The sequence below is a fragment of the Astatotilapia calliptera genome, chromosome 15 (genome assembly GCF_964374335.1).
Source record: "Astatotilapia calliptera chromosome 15, fAstCal68.1, whole genome shotgun sequence".
Classification (NCBI taxonomy): Eukaryota; Metazoa; Chordata; class Actinopteri; order Cichliformes; family Cichlidae; genus Astatotilapia; species Astatotilapia calliptera.
In genome coordinates, this window is record NC_137436.1 from 10,310,461 (window position 1) to 10,329,771 (window position 19,311).

The 19,311-nt window shown below is 41.5% G+C and overlaps 3 protein-coding genes across 4 annotated transcripts in view; 2 read left to right on the forward strand and 1 right to left on the reverse strand.

Annotated features, from left to right (window-relative positions):
* LOC113037225 (adenylate cyclase type 8) overlaps nt 1-5,136 on the forward strand; it is a 30,571-nt gene extending 25,435 nt beyond the window's left edge. For both annotated transcript variants that reach the window (XM_026194069.2, XM_026194070.2), the window contains 5 exons: nt 65-211; nt 427-519; nt 644-758; nt 860-1,062; nt 1,522-5,136. In XM_026194069.2, the coding sequence (XP_026049854.2) occupies nt 65-211; nt 427-519; nt 644-758; nt 860-1,062; nt 1,522-1,737 (774 nt within the window). In that variant the 3' untranslated portion in view covers nt 1,738-5,136. The remainder of the gene's footprint in view (nt 1-64; nt 212-426; nt 520-643; nt 759-859; nt 1,063-1,521) is intronic.
* Nucleotides 5,137-6,391: 1,255 nt separating this feature from the next.
* Nucleotides 6,392-19,121, forward strand: parp1 (poly (ADP-ribose) polymerase 1). The gene is made up of 23 exons (XM_026194900.2): nt 6,392-6,649; nt 7,745-7,907; nt 8,460-8,575; nt 8,689-8,903; nt 10,707-10,797; nt 10,895-11,011; nt 11,163-11,339; nt 11,807-11,969; nt 12,110-12,250; nt 12,343-12,582; nt 12,688-12,753; nt 12,842-12,974; nt 13,104-13,299; nt 13,386-13,514; nt 14,180-14,263; nt 16,133-16,255; nt 16,367-16,495; nt 16,639-16,737; nt 16,882-17,034; nt 17,175-17,302; nt 17,401-17,462; nt 17,733-17,847; nt 18,415-19,121. Exons 1-23 carry the CDS (start codon nt 6,527-6,529, stop codon nt 18,494-18,496), a joined length of 3,045 nt encoding a protein of 1,014 aa, XP_026050685.1. The 5' UTR covers nt 6,392-6,526; the 3' UTR covers nt 18,497-19,121.
* adorb1a (adenosine receptor B1a) lies at nt 8,913-10,278 on the reverse strand. Its single transcript, XM_026194903.2, has 2 exons — nt 10,143-10,278; nt 8,913-10,069 (listed from the first exon to the last, which is right to left on the reverse strand). The coding sequence occupies exons 1-2, from the start codon at nt 10,160-10,162 to the stop codon at nt 8,959-8,961; spliced, it is 1,131 nt and encodes a 376-aa protein (XP_026050688.2). The 5' UTR covers nt 10,163-10,278; the 3' UTR covers nt 8,913-8,958.
* Nucleotides 19,122-19,311: the final 190 nt, after the last annotated feature.

Genomic DNA, 19,311 nt, shown 5'->3' on the forward strand with positions numbered 1-19,311 from the left:
GTACCTTACCTGACTCAAACAAAGAGGATTTTGAAGAAATCACCCATCATGACTCTTCTTTTAGGATCTTTACTCCCAATCCTATGATGAAGTGGGCGTCATGTTTGCCTCCATCGCTGGGTTCGATGAGTACTTCGAGGAGAAAGAGTTCAAGCATGAAGGAGTGGAATGCCTCCGCCTACTCAATGAGATAATTGCCGGCTTTGATGAGGTGAGTGTTGGACTCAAAATGATCATATGACAGTGGTTTATTTATGGATTATCCCTTTTGGTCCAATTATTTATCGGTTAAAATAAAACAGAGACAGTGTAGTTCAATCCAGGCTGTGGGTTGACACAAGTCCTGCTTTGATAAATAGGATAGCCTCTAATTGCATAAGTCAGCTGCTAAACTTGATGTGTAATTTAATCTTATCTTCTAACAAGCTGTTTGAGGAGCCGTATTTTCACCATGTGGAGAAGATTAAGACAATTGGGAGCTGCTACATGGCGGCATCAGGTTTAGCTCCAGATAAACAGGTGGGAGATTTTTCTGTATGTGGTCTTATTTCCTTTTGTCTTATTAGCTTTGCTTTGATTTGTGGTACTTGTTATGATATTATCTCCTTGCATGAAACTGTATGTTTATCTTTGTCTCCTCCAGAAATCAATGGATGAATGGAACCACCTGAGCGAGCTGGTTTTGTTTGCATTGGCGATGCAGGAGACCTTGAAAGAGATTATTAGGAACTCTACTCAACGCTTTCAGCTGCGTGTGGGTAAGAAGCTGCCCTGCCACAGCCCTACAAAAGCACACACGCACGATTTCTAGTGTTGTAGCAAATATCTGAAATTATTGTCTGGGTTTGGACTCATGCAGGCATTGCTCACGGGCCCGTGGTCGCTGGGGTGATCGGTGCCACCAAACCGCAGTACGATATCTGGGGCTCCACAGTGAACTTAGCCAGCCGCATGGACAGCACAGGTGTGAGCGGACGCATCCAAGTACCCGAAGCCACCCGAAGGATCCTGACAGATTGGGGCTTCGTCCTGGAGCTGCGTGGAGAAATATTTGTCAAAGGGGTGAGTGGAGACTGACTATGAAGAGTAGTTAAGCTTAAACAAGTGTTGTTTATTTTTAAAACGCCACAGCATTGTGGTCTATAAGGTAAGGTTCTTAAATCAATGAATGACATCTTCGGAATTAGGAACTTTATTCTGACTTCCAGAAGGGGGGGAATTATTTGATCTCCTTTGATTTTATTATGTTGCATTTTTTAAGGGTGGGAGAAACATTTTATACAAAAACCTCAGAGTTTAAGGTGATTCATAATGTGTTGCTATGGCTGGATCCTTGCTCTAGAGGTTTCTGTTCGATAAACCATCTCAGTTATCCAGCAAGCATAAAAACATCTTGCCAGCAGCAAATTTATGTTCAGAAAGTCTTCATTATCATACAAATTTTGTAGAATAACCTCTGTGTTTAGCCTAACTGTGACAATATACACATCTTCACTTTTTAATCTATGTTTTTCATTGTAGGTAAGTGAGCACCAGGGGAAAGTCCGCACCTATTTCATCAGGACCATGCGCAGTAAGATGGCCAACGATGGGACAGATGGCCGCCTGGCAGGGCAGACAGGAGGACGCATGACGCTGGCAGAGGTGGTGTTCAGTCTCGTCCAGGCCAGACACAAGGAGAAGATGACAGAGGGCAACAGGAGGTTCAATCGGACTCCCTCCAGACTGCAGCGCTGAGGAGACTGTCAGGGTCAAATGGCTGCACGTAGGCCAGGACACACTGCAGCCATATTCCTTTAATGCTTTGCCATAACTGAATTAGCTTCACAGACAAAATACTGAGCTACCCGTGGCAGGAGCCCAAACCTGTTTAAGCCTTTATTCTTATTTCTTCCAATACTGCATCATACCCATCTTTTTTGGCATCTCAAGCAAAATGGACAAGTTAAGAGGAATTTATAGGAAATCATCCATGCTCATATTTCTTGACTTCTGGACCCAAACGTTCATCTTTGCATGACACACCGAGTGGTATGTGGTCTGAACTTTAGTTGGTTAGGAGTTAACTGTGCTATTTAATCAAAGTTCTGGCCTCTTACATTTCACAAGTATGTTGTAAGCAGTGCAAAGTGCTTTTTCATTACTATTATTGCCATATCTATACACTATAAGCACTGATTTTAAGGTTTTTTGTAAAAAAAAGAAAGAAAGAAAGAAATGGTAAATGGACTGGTTCTTATATAGCGCTTTTCTACTCATCTGAGCACTCAAAGCGCTTTACACAACTTGTGCATTCACCCATTCACACCCATTCGCACAAGCACATCTTTCTAAGTGCGCTATAGCTAACACTCACACACATTCATACTCCGATGGATGCATCGGAGAGCAATTTTGGGGTTAGTATCTTGCCCAAGGACATTTGGCATGTAGACTAGGGGAAGCCAGGAATCGAACCACCAACCTTCCGATCAGTGGATGACCTGCTCTACCACTTGAGCTACAGCCAAAGAAAGAAAGAAAGAAAGAAAGAAAGAAAGAAAGAAAGAAAGAAAGAAAGAAAGAAAGAAAGAAAGAAAGAAAGAAAGAAAGAAAGAAAGAAAGAAAGAAAGAAAGAAAGAAAGAAAGAAAGAAAGAAAGAAAGAAAGAAAGAAAGAAAGAAAGAGCCAACATGTCTTTATGTTTGCTGGGATAACACATCAGCAAGACTCCAGACCTCCAAGCAAAACACTACCTCTTAGTACAAATTCTCATAGACTACAAATGGCCAATATAGAATGTTGTTTGTTTGTTTGTATTATCTTAATTAGTACATTTATGTTGTGAAGTCAAGCATTATTTCTACTTTATATCCAATAATTTCACATGTGTTAAAGAGATTTTGGTCAGTATATTTCACTCATGCAACATAATCCAAAAAGAAAGAAAATCCCTTTATTTATAAAGTGATTGCTGCTTGGTTTACTTTTGTAAATACTGTATTTGCATAGTTTCCACTGAGCCACTATTTCTTATTTTCTATCTTGTCAGAGTCAGTGTTGTTCTGAATTTATGAGATTCAGAAGAGGAACACTGAAACAGTTTTAATGCCAAAAACACCTCACATATCACTGTATTCCTCTTACTGTCATGGTAAAAAAGAAAGCAAAACCTCTGTCAGTACTAAGGTTCTTTGTGTTAGGACCTAAAAAAATCATTTCATCCTTACAAGATCTTAAATGCATTGAAATACAACCTCAGATGTAGAACACCACATGTAGAAGCAGTGTGTGAAAGTACACTAAGTCCACCTCCGTAACTTGTAGAACCACATTTAGCAACAATAACTTGATGTAAATGTTTTCTGTAAAACTTTATCTATGTGAAGGTCCTCAGTCATCCAGGTCATGGTAATCCAAGGGGCTGGGAAAGAAAAGCGAGTGGACTCCTCTAAGTTTCACCTGTCATCCGTGAAGCTTCTTCATTTCTAAGATCAAATGGTGGAGAGTCCCATGTTTAAGCCCTGATAAACGTTATCAGTATCTCACATCCCTGTGGAGGAATTTTGTAATATTGTTTGCAGCCAATCATTTATGAACAGCTCTCTTTCAGCATTTCAGTCAGTTAAGGTCTGGTCTTTGACCGAGCCATTGCAACTTCTTGATTCGTTTCTTTTTTCAACCATTCTGTTGCAGATTTGCTTCTGTGCTTGGGATCATTTTACTGTTCAATGAGTCAATTACAATTTTTCCCTGTCACAAAGGTGGCGGGGCGATCGTGGCTCAAGAGTTGGGAGTTCGCCTTGTAATCGGAAGGTTGCCGGTTCGAGCCCCGGCTCGGACAGTCTCGGTCGTTGTGTCCTTGGGCAAGACACTTCACCCGTTGCCTACTGGTGGTGGTCAGAGGGCCCGGTGGCGCCAGTGTCCGGCAGCCTCGCCTCTGTCAGTGCGCCCCAGGGTGGCTGTGGCTACAATGTAGCTTGCCATCACCAGTGTGTGAATGTGTGCGTGAATGGGTGAATGGGTGGATGGATGACTGGATATGTAAAGCGCTTTGGGGTCCTTAGGGACTAGTAAAAAGTGCTATATAAATACAGGCCATTTACCATACCAGGCCATTCACATGTGACTCTAGAATACTTTGGTATACAGAGGAATGACTGCAACTTCCTGTTGCTGCAAAACAAGCCCAGAGTATTACAATTCCACCACCGTGCTTGAGAGCTAGTACGAGGTGCATGTGCTGATATGATGCTGTGCATTATAGCAAAAGATATTATAATAGTGAGATATATAATATAATAGTGAGAATAAGGTTTTTCACTATAGAATGATGGACATCAAATTGTTTGGAAGTTTCTTTATAAACTTTTCCGGACTGATAGGCAGCCTTTGCTTTGCTCCTTGGCATTAACACACACCTGAATGCAGCAGACCATCAAACTGCCAAAAGTTCTACTTCTTTATAGGTGCTCATACTCACTGACAATCAATTAATTAAGTGCATTTAATTAGCAGGACCTGTCTGCTACTTCCTCTGTTAATTCCTATGGAAACAGTAAGAGTGCACTTAGTTTTTCACACTCTGCTTCTGCACTTTGGCTTAGTTTTTGTGGACGACACTGTGTAATATGTCATATGTTGATGTTATTTTGTTGTTCAGCTGACTAACTAAGAACCAGAGTGATTATGTCCAGATATGTAAAATGGTGTACTTTTTTTTTCTTTTTTACCTTGATCATTTATTAAAATCAAAATCAAACAAAGATGCTTGGTTTCTCTTGATGTAGGAATGTTTTACATTGTAGGTCTGATTCAAACTGACACAAATTCACGCCAGTCTTTATTTTGTTTGTCTTTTAACTTTAAATATTAATGTTAAGCTCCTCTATGGGACTTTGTGCAGTTTTTAAATAGATACCAAAGACACGTTTAATTGTTGTTACAGTATAGAAATGTTCACGGCGAATAGTACGTCTGTATCAGCAAAACTTTTTACTTCATTTTTTAATATAATTTTTACAAAAACATTCAAACCAGTCCAGTTTCTATTAATAAAATCAATTGTTGCCATAAAGCTGGGTGCTTTTAATTTTTTAACTCTGTATTATTAATTGTTAATGACATGAGACTCTTATTAAACTCTTTTTTCAAGGTGTATTCTTCTTGGAGGTGTGTCTTCCTTTCTTTGATAGTCACGACGATTGCTCGTGACTCCATTAGTTTTGTCTGCAGCCAGCGCGGGTATTCTGCAGCCGGCTCACTGATGCTCTATTTTGAAAGATGGTTCACCCGGAAGGTTCACAGAAAAAAAAAAAAAACATAATCTCTACAGAAGTTAGCTCATCTAGTATCTAACACTCCTTTCCTAGACATAAACAAAGGTTTCCTGACAAACATTGTAGACTGCAATCACATACTGGTTTTATTTTCCATTAAATTTTTCGATTAAGGTTCTGTAACATTATCTCACTGAATGCTGCTTCACTGTTGTCATAGGACAGAAATATATTTATTTTCACATTTTTTTCTAAAATTAATCAAATATAAATATATGGTCTATAAAAAGCCTTTATAAAAGCCTTAAGCATAACAGTAATATAATCATATAATAATAATATAATCATAATAATCATATAATAAACATAATAATACTATACATTAATCATAATAATGTTAATAGTCACAGTGTTTTTCATGTATCTGTTGGATTTTGTATAGTACTGAAGAGAATTTCTGTGTTTCTTAAGTCAAGATGCAAATCTAAGCAAAGCTGAAAAGGGTTTGTTGTTGTTGTTTTTTGTTGTTGCTGTTGTTTTTTAGTTTTACACAATTCAGTTGCATATTTTAGTCATTTAATTTTTAAGGTATGTGTTAATGGATTTTGTGTCATTTTGATAAAGTTTTGAATTATTTTCCTTTAGATCTTAATTCAGTTCTGGTCTTTAGTGTAGGTAGGTACTTTATTAATGCCAAAAGGGACATTACTGCAGGATAAATGATTTAAAACATGTATGAAAACAATGAAAACATCATTGTACCACAGCACACAGGTCCGGTACCACGGGTCCGGAGTGAAGGCCTTAATGTGACACGGCAAACATTTTGTATGCATACACAGTGATTACAAAAATGATATAGCCTCTTTATTACCGATATTATCTGCAGCACATGTAGCACACCATGCATCACAGGCTCTACTTCAGAGGCTAAACTCCAAATTTCAATGTCTAAATCTTAAAAATCACACTTTAAGATGTATGCATGTGCAGCATACTGTCACCTTCACTCGCTCATATCTCACTCAGGAAGAATGGGATTGAGATTGCGAGTTTAGAGCTGTAGTTTTCCCAGATGAGAGAGCCGCTGGTGCGGTGGGAAACAGAGACGGAGTGAGAACTCTCCACGTGACTCTTCTCTCTGCAGGCACGCGGGCTTCTCTCCGCCAGTGCGTTGATTGTTGCGGTTCCTCGTCACCCGAAGAAAGTTGTTCGGCTCGTGGTGAATTTGTGTAGTTCTGTTTTATTTAAAAAAAAAAAAAATCAACTATGGCAGACTCACAAGAGGACAAGCTGTACAGGGTAGAATACGCCAAAAGTGGCCGCGCGTCGTGCAAAAAATGCAAAGAAAACATAGCTAAAGACTCGCTGAGGATGGCTATCATGGTGCAGGTAAGGTGGCGACGTGTGGAGGCAAAGCCGCTCCGTTAACTGGCTTGCTATCTGGGTGCTGCTATCTGAGTAAAGCATGCGGGCTGTTGTACGGGTGTAGTGGATGGGTAGGAGCAGACTGGAGAGTAGGAAAATACAGCTTATGGTGTGGTTTCAGTTGCGCCGAATCAGGCCCTCGTTAGCATTTAAATGGCTGACATTGTCTGTGCACTCCTGTCCATCACAAAGAGCCGCGGAGCCTTTTTGTCTCTGTCTGGCTATTATGCATCTTGCATTTCATGAGCTAATTTAATTTATGCTTGAAGGCTGCAGATATTCAGAGTTTGTCTACCCCAGAAGACAAATAATAGGGGGAAAAAAATCACAGCACACAGAAGCAGAAATACCACTGCGTTGTAACTGCTGCTGCCCCACAGAGAGGTAATCACTTAAAGAGTCGGAGAGCTGCTTATGTGGCTGCCTGTTTACTCATGGTTGATGGGAACAGCTCAGGATTCTCAGGTCACTCAACTTTTCTCTCTAAAGACCTGCCACATTCAGTCTGTGTAATTCATACAAATCCTCAAAGTGTAAAGTACTTTTTGTGCACTTCATGCACCTTTTTTATGAATGTAGGGGTCACACAGGGCTCTATTCTTGAGCCACTTTAGTTTACACATTGTATAAAGTATGCCTTAGTAAAATAAGAAAAATATGTTTTTGAATCTTTGTATATAAACCTTAAAAAATGTGTTATGTCCTAAATATACAATATTTATTCAATTTTCATAGCTATACATGCTAGAAAACGGCATGTTTACATCTTATTTTTTTATACTGATGTCCACAAAAATGTCTCAAAGCCATGGGCTGTTTGTCAAAATTTTGCACAACCTGGATTTAACTTAAGAGTAGTTCCAAAGTATCTTTGTGTCATGTAATAAATGGATTGAATGCCCTACACATAACATTGCATTGGTAAAGAAAAGAGATGATTAAATAAGTCTGGCAGGAAAATATTACCCTTCTGAGGCATCATATAACCATCGAGCTGGAAGAAGCAATTAGAGACGCTTTACACTGTAAAGTTAAACATCTGTGTTTTTTGTTCTCCAGTCTCCCATGTTTGATGGGAAGGTCCCCCACTGGCACCACTTTTCCTGCTTCTGGCAGCGAGCATCAGCTCAGTCCACCGCTGATATCGCTGGGTTTTCTGATCTCCGCTGGGATGACCAACAGAAGGTGAAAAAGGCCATAGAAAGCGGTGGCGCTGCAGGAGGTCAGTACTTCAGTTTTATTAGGCTGTGACCCCTCGTGGAAATGGTTGGACGACTTAATTAATGTTATCTTAAGCTTCTTTTAGTTATAATAGGCAATCGGAGGAGTAACAGTGTTACTAAGCAGCGGTTAAACATTGCTATATCAAAGAATCAATCAGTGCAACAGCAAAGACAAATCATAAAGTAATTTCACTCTTTAGTGTAAATGCCCTTATCATGAGAGGAGAACATAATTACCTGCTCAGTCACAAGGATTTATAGCAGTTGTTGACTTTGGAAAGAAAATCAAAGACTGTATTATATATTTTAAATGGTTTACCTGATGACTAGACTATAGGTGAAGCTTTGGTAGGCTTATTTAGAGCTGAACACTGAGTCTGTCAGTCATTTGAATGAAAACAGACAGCTATTTCAATTGTAGTTGGTCTGACATAACTCAGATTTAACCTATACATATATCTATACATCTGTAGACTCATCATGATATGTTTTATTACTGATAACTGAACCAGCTATAAAAAGATATACATGTTCAATTTTTGATCTTGTAGGGAAAGGTGACCAGAAGGGTGGCGCTAAAGGCGAGAAGACGCTGAACGACTTTGCTGTGGAATACGCCAAGTCAAACCGCAGCACATGCAAAGGCTGTGAGCAGAAAATAGAAAAGGTTTGGGACTGCTTTTATTGTCTGAAAACTGTTGTTTAAATTTAATTATTTAATCATCTGGTGGGTTAACTTTGTCATTTTCCCATAAATATTTGATCCATTTGAACCTCCAGGATCAGATTCGTGTGTCCAAGAAAACTGTGGACCCCGAGAAGCCACAGCTGGGTCTTATTGACCGCTGGTACCACACGGCGTGTTTCGTGAGCCGCAGGGAGGAGCTGGTTTTCAAGCCCGAGTATAGCGCCGCTCAGCTGAAGGGATTCAATGCACTGCGGGCAGAGGACAAAGAAGAGCTCAAGAAGAGGCTCCCTGCTGTCAAATCTGAGGGGTGAGCCAAAATCATTTATTCGGTTTGAAGCCTGGGATTAAAGTTATGATCAGCTCTAGCGTTGATCCCTGCTGTTGGTCTCATTTAAAGCCTCTCTGTCCACCACTGTCCTGCAGCACATAAAAATAGCTTTAAATGTGTCCCTGAAAGCCGTCATGGTGTAGGCATAAAGGAAAGGGTTGACAGCAGAGTTTGCGTGTGACAAGATGATGGCTGTGAGCAGAAGCTCAAGAGGTACATAGCAGCGTGGACACAGAAGCAGGAAGCAGTTGATTATGTGAAGTGGGATCCAGCAGACCGTAAAGAGGAAAAGAACCAGAAAGAGAGAAGTAGCTGTCTTCATCTCTCGCCGCATGTTGGCCGCGGTCCTGATTTGTCCGTCACCTCTGCCGCTTTGCTCAGATGTGATGCGCCGCACTTGCTGCTTAACTGTGACAAAGATTTGGGCGTAGATGAGGAACATGATCACCAGAGGAGTGAGCACGCAAGCAAAGAAATTGAAATAGACCATGTAGGTCATGTCCACCACAAGGACGAAGAAACAGTAGCCCGTGTCAGGCGGCGTCTTGTGCCAGCCCATCAGAGGCACAAGTCCGATGAGAAACGCCAGAATCCATGTGGCGAGGATCACCAGCACAGCGTTGCGAGGCGTCATCAGGACCTGGTATCGGAAAGGCATGAAGATGGCGATGTAGCGCTCCACAGCCACTGCCAGCAAGCTGAAGATGGAGCTCTGGGTGAACATGATTAAAACACTGAGCATGAGAAGACACAGGTAGAGATTGTGGTGCGGCATGCCAATGTCGGTCAGGATGGCACAGGGAATGGCGATTGCGCCCACACAAATGTCAGCAACTGCGAGCGAGACCAGGAAGTAGTTGGTGACGGTGCGCAATTTGCGGTTGAGGCCCACAGCGACACAGACCAGTAGATTTCCTGTAGTGGAGAAAAAGGCGATGACGAGCTCAGCCGCCATGTACGTCACGTTGGGGGAAATCACCAAGTCTTCAGGTGGAGGCGACGCTGAATAGGAGGCATTAGAAATGGAAGCAGATGAAAAGTTCTGGAAAGCTTTTAGAAAAGGGGGCAACAGATGGGAGGAGTTGCTTGTTGTTTTTTGGAAAGTGTAGAGTTGGAACAATGCTGTGGTGGCCTCCATGTTTGTCCTAAAAAGAGAAATAAGGTGCAAAACAAACTTGGAGTGGTAATAAAATGCATTAAAGAAGGAAAATTACTCACCCGTCTGCAGCAGCTCGCATCTGTTTACGATGATTTTAGCAGAGAATCTAAAAGCTTCTTCAGTATTATTCTTTCACTGGCCGTCTTCACTCAGAAAAAAAGCAAACAGACTTCTGCTGAAACGCATTACCACATTGATTTATGTGCAGCCCCACCCCCATCCTCCTCCTCCCCATAGATTCAGCTGTTGTCTGATGAGTGAGGTTTGTCTGAGACTTGGATGGTCATTAACTGAAACACGTGTGCATGTCTGGTCTCCCAGGATGCTAAAAGCATTTTCCTCGTCAGAGCAGAATGCACGATATCAACACTGACACCTGGGGCTGTGCAGACATGTACCAACTTGCGTTTGTGTGTGTCCATTAACTGATTAGGCCCAATTGGATCTGCTTAATGACTGAAGGTGTCAGAATCAGGCTTGTTGTTCCTCATCTTGACTGCTATCCTGTGATCCTCTGAGGCTCAGTTAGGAAGCTAATTTGGATGTTTTTTCACCTTCCTTTTGTCCTTGTTGAACTAACTGAAAAAAAAAGTTTTAAAGAAATGTTATGTTTGTCCTCACAGAAAGCGGAAAACTGATGATGTTGATGGAGCGTCAAAAAAACAGAAGAGAGAAGAAGACGACGAGAAGAAAAAGCTAGAAGAACAGTTAAAGGTACTTTTTAATGTTACTTCTCACGTGTTAAACTTTGATCTTTTCCGATGTTGCATTAATTTGTTTGTGCGTGTGTCTTGGCTGCACTTCTCTGCAGAATCAAAGCCAGCTTATTTGGGGAATTAAGGACAAGCTGCGAAAATATTGTTCAGCCAATGATATGAAGGAGCTGCTGATTGCAAATGGCCAGGAAGTTCCCTCTGGAGAGACCAATGTAAGAGAAGCTTGTTGTATTTTGTGTCTAACGTAGCATATTGGAAAGGAGATGATTCTATATTTACTGCTCATGAATACAGTTAAAGCTAAAATTTTCTGAGGAGTGCTGCTGTTCTTCTGTTTGATGACGAATGTTTTTGGACTTGCAGGTAGTTGACAGCCTGGCCGATGGTATGGCTTTTGGTGCTCTCGAGGCCTGTAAGGAGTGCCAGGGCCAGCTGGTGTTTAAGGGTGACGCCTATTACTGCACAGGAAACATTTCTGCCTGGACAAAGTGTGTGTTCAAAACCACAACACCCTTACGCAAAGACTGGGTCATTCCCAAGGTTGGTCACCTCATCTCACTCTAACTATATGTAGACGTCTTTTCCACAGTTGCAGAACAAGTTTGTCTTTGTTACCTTTTAACAACTAGTCCACATTCCTGTTAGCACAGCACAAGCTGGAGCAATTACTATGGCTGGATAGCTGCCCTGGACAAAATCTGTGGGCTGCATGTGTCAGTCTGTATTATATTTCTTGCAGTAGCCCCTCCCGTAGTCACTGAATCATCCTAAGTTTTCTGTGGTGGTACTGTCTTAGTTTTTTGACACCAACAACAGTCTTTCCTGGTGGAGCGTGTGAAACTTTCTAGAATACGTACTGTCACCAATGGGAAAATGAAAAGTAAATAAATGAGGTGGCCTTAGCCAATGAGCAGGACTGAGGAAGAAAAATTAAACTGCTATATAAAACTAATTTGTAGTTACCTGTTTGCTCTGTGTCTCTGAAATATTCTCTCTTTCCATTTTAGGAATTCCACGAAGTTTCTTTTCTGAAAAAATTCAAATTCAAGCGGCAGGACAGGGTTTACCCTAAAGAGGCTCCCACAAAAACCCTGACAGCGGCCAAATCAGAACCACTACCGAGTGCATCCAGCGCTCCGACCGAGCCACTGCCACAGGGAGCACCTTCAGGTGAGAAAAACTTAAAAGACTGTGTAAAACATTAAAAATCTTCCTTCCTCTTGGTACCACGGACAAAATGCAATGAAAAAATTCTTAACATTTTTCTTGTTATTAACAAAATGTTTTATTCTGTGTGTTTTGTCCCTTAGATAAGCCTCTTACTGGCATGAAGCTGCTGACTGTGGGCAAGCTGACTAAGAACAAGGATGATCTGAAAGCTGCTGTGGAAGAGCTCGGTGGAAAGATTACCGGCACAGTCAACAAGGCCTCATTGTGTATAAGCACCAAGAGTGAGTAATGATTTGTTAAAGAGAGAATTATCACAAGTACTCTCAGTAAGAAAAGGAATGATATAACATCAAACTTTGCCATGTATTGACAGAGGAGGTGGAGAAGATGAGTAAGAAGATGGAGGAAGTAAGGGACGCTGGCGTGCGTGTGGTCTCTGAGGATTTCCTCACTGACATCAAGTCATCGGGCAAAGCCCTCCAGGAGCTGGTCTCCCTGCACGCCATCTCCCCCTGGGGGGCAGAGGTTAAAGTCGAAGCTCAGGCTCCATCTGTGGCCTCCAAGTCTGGAACACAGGCTACTAAGAGTACAGGGAGGGTGAAAGAGGAGGAAGGTAAAGGGCACTTAATGTGGAAATACTGAATGAATGCATTAGAACAATTGCGGCGGTATACAATGTGACATTTAGTGCATACATTAAACAGTTGTGGCATTACAGGTGGTAGCAAATCCAAGAAGATGAAACTCACAGTCAAAGGTGGAGCTGCTGTGGATCCAGACTCAGGTAGTCATTAGTACCATGGACTGAAAATGCTTCATTTCTCTTTTTTTTTCCCCCCCACAATTTTAATTAATTATTATTTTTTTCCCAGGTCTGGAGAACAGTGCCCATGTCTTGGAGCAGAATGGGAAGATGTACAGTGCTACACTCGGTCTTGTGGATATTGTCAGAGGAACTAACTCTTACTATAAACTGCAGCTGCTTGAGGATGATGTACAGAAACGGTAATCGGACCTCTTTGTGTTGGCTGCAGTTAGGCTTTGCCTATTGTTTACCATTTCCCCCCATTCGTGGAAATGTTATCTATCCAGACACTAACTCATGTATCTCTTCCCTCTGTGACATGCGTGTAGGTACTGGGTGTTCAGGTCATGGGGCAGAGTGGGTACAACTATCGGAGGAAACAAGTTGGACAAATTCCATGACAAGAACTCTGCTCTGGATAATTTCCTGGGTGTGTACAAGGAGAAGACGGGCAATGACTGGGGCTCGTCCAACTTCACCAAATATCCCAATAAGTTCTACCCGCTGGAGATTGACTACGGACAGGTACACATACACAGTAATAAGTCAACATCTCGTCTGACATGTTGTGGATTTTTAATTTCTTAGTGACCCCTTGTGTTTCTGTGCAGGATGAGGAGGCAGTGAAGAGGCTGACAGCCACGGCTGGCACCAAGTCAAAGCTGGCCAAACCTGTCCAGGAGCTAATCAAGATGATCTTTGATGTAGAAAGCATGAAGAAGGCCATGGTCGAGTTTGAGGTAAGACTTGCCTACCACACACTGAAATCAGGATCTTCAAGTTCTTTGGGTTATTTTTACCATTTCGCCCGATGTGGTATTTACTTCACATTTTCGCAAGTTCATTCATTCAAGTCAGATGGATAAAACATATGCAGTATACAGTAATATTTTGACTTAGAAGTACAACTTTAAGAAGTATATTAAAAAACCCAAAAAATCGTGTCTGATGCTGTAGATTGACGTCTGGATAAATGTAAATGTGCTTTAGTTTTTGACATTTTAGGCTGTTGTCACAGACATAAAAATAATTTACTGATGTTTAAGAGATTAAACAATTTAAGGAAAATACTCGTCTTCATTCATAAAGAACATTTTAAGTGCTTTTTATTTTAGCAGCAGATTAGATAACTCTTCTAATACAATAAGTTAATTTATAATGATGTAAAGTGCTCTGTGAGCATTACTACTTATTATTACCCCTCAGCTGTAAAAGGCTGACCCTGCTGGGCGTTGGGCAGCTGGCTTTGAAACGCAAGGTTGCGAATGTCATAACTTGAGAACAAGGCAACAGAGGATTTTGAAAATGATACCATACTGGAACTACTAGAATGCTGAGGGGTAGCACTGGCATCCACCAGTATTTTTGCACTTGACAGGCTGATTTATTCTTCTTCTGTCTGCAGATTGACCTCCAGAAGATGCCACTCGGTAAGCTGAGCAAGAGGCAAATCCAGAGTGCCTATGCGCTCCTCACTGAAGTACAGCAGGTCAGTGACAGTCAACAGCTCCTCTGAGAGTTGCATCGGTATTTATGTTGGATTCCTCTTTATATACCGTATTTTCACGACCATAAGACGCACTGTACTAAAAGGCGCAGTCTCAGTTATGTGTGCCATTACTGTATTTAACACACACATAAGGCGCACTGGATCATAGGGCGCATACAAGTACCGTATGCGTATTTAAAAATAAAGCGGGAGCAAACCTGAGTTCGGTACCTTACTCACATTTTTATTACCAGTAATCGTCATCATCAACAACACACAAGCATACAAGTGTGCGTATTTAAAAATAAAGCAGGAGCAAAACGAAGTTTGGTACTCACATTTTTATCATCAAACCCATCGAAGTCCTCATCCTCTGTGTCTGAATTGAACAGCTGCGCTAAATCTCCATCAAACATGCCAGGTTCACTTTCTTCACTGTCAGAGTCACTTTCCGTGCCGTGCGGCTCCTCGGAAACGATGCTGGCTTTTGCGAAAGCTCGAACAACAGTGCCAGCAGACATGTTAGCCCAAGCATCTACAATCCATTCGCAAATTGTGGCGTAACTCGCCCGGCGCTGCCTTCTACTCTTAGTGAAACTGTGGTCTCCATCGGTCATCCATCGCTCCCAGGCCGCTCGCAGCCTTACTTTGAACGGGCGGTTCACACCGATGTCCAGCAGTTGGAGTTCCTTTGTCAGGCCTCCCGGAATGACAGCAAGCTCACAGTTCATTTGTTTCACTAGTTTTTTCACATCGGCTGTGAGATGGGCACGCATAGAGTCACAGATTAAGAGCGATGGTGATGCGTGGAAAAAACCACCTGGTCTCCTTACATACACCTCCCTCAGCCACTCTTTCATCATTTCCTCATCCATCCAGCCCTTTTCATTTGCCTTAATGATGATTCCTGCTGGAAACTTCTCTTTAGGCAAAGTCTTTCTCTTAAAAATCACCATAGGCGGCAGTTTCTGTCCATTAGCATGGCAGCCAAGCACAACAGTAAAAGAAGACTTTTCGTGCCCCGTTGTGCATATCGCTACCGTGCTGGTCCCCTTCTTCTCCACAGTGTGACTCACCGGGATGTCAAAAGTGAGCGGGACCTCGTCCATGTTTGTGATGTAGCTGGGCTGGATGTTTTTGTCGCCGATGTGTTTGCTGCAGTAGGAGCGGAAGATGGCCAGCTTTTCCTTATAATCCGCTGGAAGTTGCTGCGCTACCGTAGTCCTGGTCCGGATGGAAAATTGGCACAGTTTCACAAAAAGTGAAAGTGAAACTGCTTTTAGCCGAATGGTGACCGTCGAAATGCTTCTCCCGCTCGTTCTTTGCTCGATGATCCACCGCTCGAGTCTTTCCTCCAACTCGGGCCACCTCGCCTTATGTCCGCGGAAACTCAGCTGCGTTTTCTTGACCTGCCGGAGCTTGTTTTCTAGCTTCCTCCATTTGCGAACCATCGATTCGTTAATCTTAAATTCTCTCGCCGCTGCTCAATTTCCATGTTCCTCCGCGTAGCTGATGGCCTTCAGTTTAAACTGTGCTTCATAAGCGTGTCTCTTTGCCATTTTCAGGGTTGCGCCCACACTTCACCCTTTAGCGTTCTCATGGTGTTCTCTACTACGTCCTCCTTACAACACACAGGGCGCACTGCGCTATAGGGCGCGCCGTACTTTTTGAAGAAAATCTAAGACTTTTAAGTGCGCCTTATGGTCGTGAAAATACGGTAACTCTGTAATGCTTTGAAATCCATTTTAATACTATTGTTTGGAATGAATTTTGGACATAACAACTAGTCCTTCTGTACCAGTGGTTGGATGAGATCTGTGCAGCTCCTGATCATGCAACGTTTACATTTTTAACTTACTTTTGTTAAAGGCTGTGTCAGAGTGTGTGTCTGAGGCGCAGATACTGGATCTCTCCAATCGCTTTTATACCCTAATACCTCATGACTTTGGCATGAAGAAGCCTCCACTGCTCAACAACCTGGACTACATTCAAGTAAGGACTCATAAACTGCCCAATCTAGAGTTTGACCTTTCTTTGTCATGTCACCACTAAGCCTAATGCAGAGTTTAAAAAGGTTGATCTGTAAATGCATCACTGTTTTAGGCTAAAGTTCAGATGTTGGACAACCTGTTGGATATTGAAGTGGCTTACAGCTTACTGAGAGGAGGAGCCCAGGACAATGAGAAAGACCCCATCGACATAAACTATGAGAAACTCAAGACAAAGATTGAGGTAAGGAGCACAGCTCTTTAGAGAGTAAAGTTTTGTTCTTAATCATCAACGGTGGGCAAGATTTCATTTTTGCCCTGATGATCGATTTAAGTTTTGAAATGTAAAAACAAAAAAATGCATGTGACACATCTGTTGCTTTACAGGTTGTTGACAAGACCACAAGTGAAGCTGAGATCATCGTGCAATACGTTAAGAACACCCACGCTGCTACGCACAACACGTACACACTGGAAGTACAAGAGGCAAGTCTTTTTTTTTTCTTTTTTTGAATTTATTGATTGATTAACTTGGTAAAAATGGGTTTAAGCAGGACAACCGCTTCATTTTAATGGCTTTAATAGATTTGGAATCTTAGTTTGTCTTCTGATTGTGTTTCTGTATTTTAGATATTTAAAATTGTCAGAGAGGGAGAGCACCAGCGATACCGTCCATTCGAGGAGCTGCACAATCGCCAGCTATTGTGGCACGGCTCTCGAACCACCAACTACGCCGGTATTCTGTCTCAGGGTCTCCGCATCGCCCCTCCAGAAGCCCCAGTGGTGAGTGTTGTTTTGAAACCAGGTTGATGATAAGATGTGAAGAATTAAAAACCTCTCCTTCTAATAAATACCCCAACTTTACCCATAGTTTCTAGTGTTTAGTCCTGCATAACATTACAGTCCTGCTTAATTTTCTCCAGACTGGTTACATGTTTGGCAAAGGTGTGTACTTTGCTGACATGGTGTCCAAGAGTGCGAACTACTGCCATACCTCCCAGTCAGATCCTGTGGGCCTCATTCTGCTCGGCGAGGTTGCTCTAGGAAACATGTAAGTGACGGTCTGAATGCAAAAATATATATATTTCATCCTTTGAAATGTTGGCCTGACTGTGTAAATAAATGCAACCTCCTTTTTAACTAATGCAGGCATGAACTGAAGAAGGCTTCTCATATTACAAAATTACCTAAGGGCAAGCACAGTGTTAAAGGTGAGAGACATAATGGGTTGCAGCATTTTAATTGGTATTATTTTTCTAAGTGTTTGGTTCACATGGCAAACATTGTGCTTAAAGCTTTGTATTTCTGTTTAGTCTGTGTCCCTAACTGTAATTTAGATCCACGCTTTTCAGCGTAGTTCTTAACAACGCGATGAAATTCATCCCAGCAGGAAATATTTACCTTTGTCTCTGTCAGTTTTTAAAACTGCGTGTATGTGCGTGCATTTAATAATATTCACTTTTGGGGGTTTTTTATTACAGGTTTGGGTAGAACAGCTCCCGATCCAAATGCCACTGTCACTTTAAATGGAGTGCAAGTGCCTCTGGGAAAAGGAGTCCACACTAATATTGATGACACAAGTCTGCTGTACAACGAGTATCCTCTAATATTAGTTTGTTTGGTTATATGTGTAATGATTTTTTTTTTACCTGCTTGTCTGTACATAACCTGTGCAGTTAAAAAGGTGAGTAAAATTTGTTACATTTCTATCTTACAGTCACCGGCCATTTCATTAGGTGTATCTGTTCATTTGTCATTAATACAAAATCTAATGATCCAGTCACATAGCAGCAACTCGGTGCATTTACACATCAAAGATCAAAGAGAGGTTTACAATAGGGAAGGTAAGTTAAGTCACTTTCAACATGCAGTACAAGTAAGGTATAATAAATTAAAGACCAGTGAGTTCACCCATGGAAACAGTTTTATAGCTTTCTGTCTTTTAATACAGGACTACACTTTTCATTGTGTAGCTCACCCAGCTGTCATGCATAAATCGACTCATTTGCACTGCTTATAGCAGTGAAGACATGAAGATGAGACAGTTGAAGGGTTGCGTTTATGTCCTAACAGCAGTCACCACAAAATAAATTGTCAGGGTATTTGTGTTTTCAGCTTAATTTGTATCTGTACCACCTGTTTTCTTTAACCGTGCTCCCTCAGGTACATTGTGTATGATGTAGCACAGGTAAATCTGAAGTATCTTCTGAAGATCAAGTTTAACTACCAGACATCCCTGTGGTGAGAGGGGCTGCGCACGAAGCTTCTTCATAAAGAAAGAAAAAAAAGACCACTGTTGCCTCCAAAATGCTTGGGCTTCATTCTCTGCAACCGAAGATGTTTAAAAAAGGAGTGATACTAAACCGTCCTTCATGTTGGATCCTTGGAAATCTCTTGTCACTTTATTGTGTTTTCACCAGGTTTATTAAGTGGCAGGCTTCCTTAGTAATACATTAGGTACCTAAATACTGGCTTCTTCACATTGCGTACATCAGTACCTGGAGAGGTCTGGTGACAACTTCAGAAAGTGTTGGTAATCTGTCACTGCAGAAAGATCTTATTTTCCTGTAGTTCATAAGGTATAGTCCTGCAAGTTTAGGAGTGTTCAAGAGCCAGTCTGCAAACATACACAAACCAATAATTTGCTGTGAATCCACAGTAAAGTGAAGACTAAGATACTGTAAGCATTTTGACATGTATATACTTGTTTTGTTCGCATCTCTAGCTGTCTTCCTCACTAAAAAGAAAAAAAAATGTGATGAGTGTTTATGCAAGGTGCCCTGTAAAAGATAAAAAAGGCCATACTAAGTGTTTTTTTTAAATGTCTTTTTCTTGCTTCTCTCAAACCCAAATAAAACATTAGACATGAAGAAGGGTTTCTTTCAGTTTGTTGGAGAAGGCAAAAATCAAGGTCATTTGCTAAGGAGCATTCCTGGGAATGGTATAACCTTGATGAAAAATCATTGTCAAATACTTTCCTCTAGGGATCAATAAAAGTATTCTGATTCTGAAAAAGCAGGCTTTGGCTTCATTTTGGTAGGAGATTTAAGCAGTAGAAAC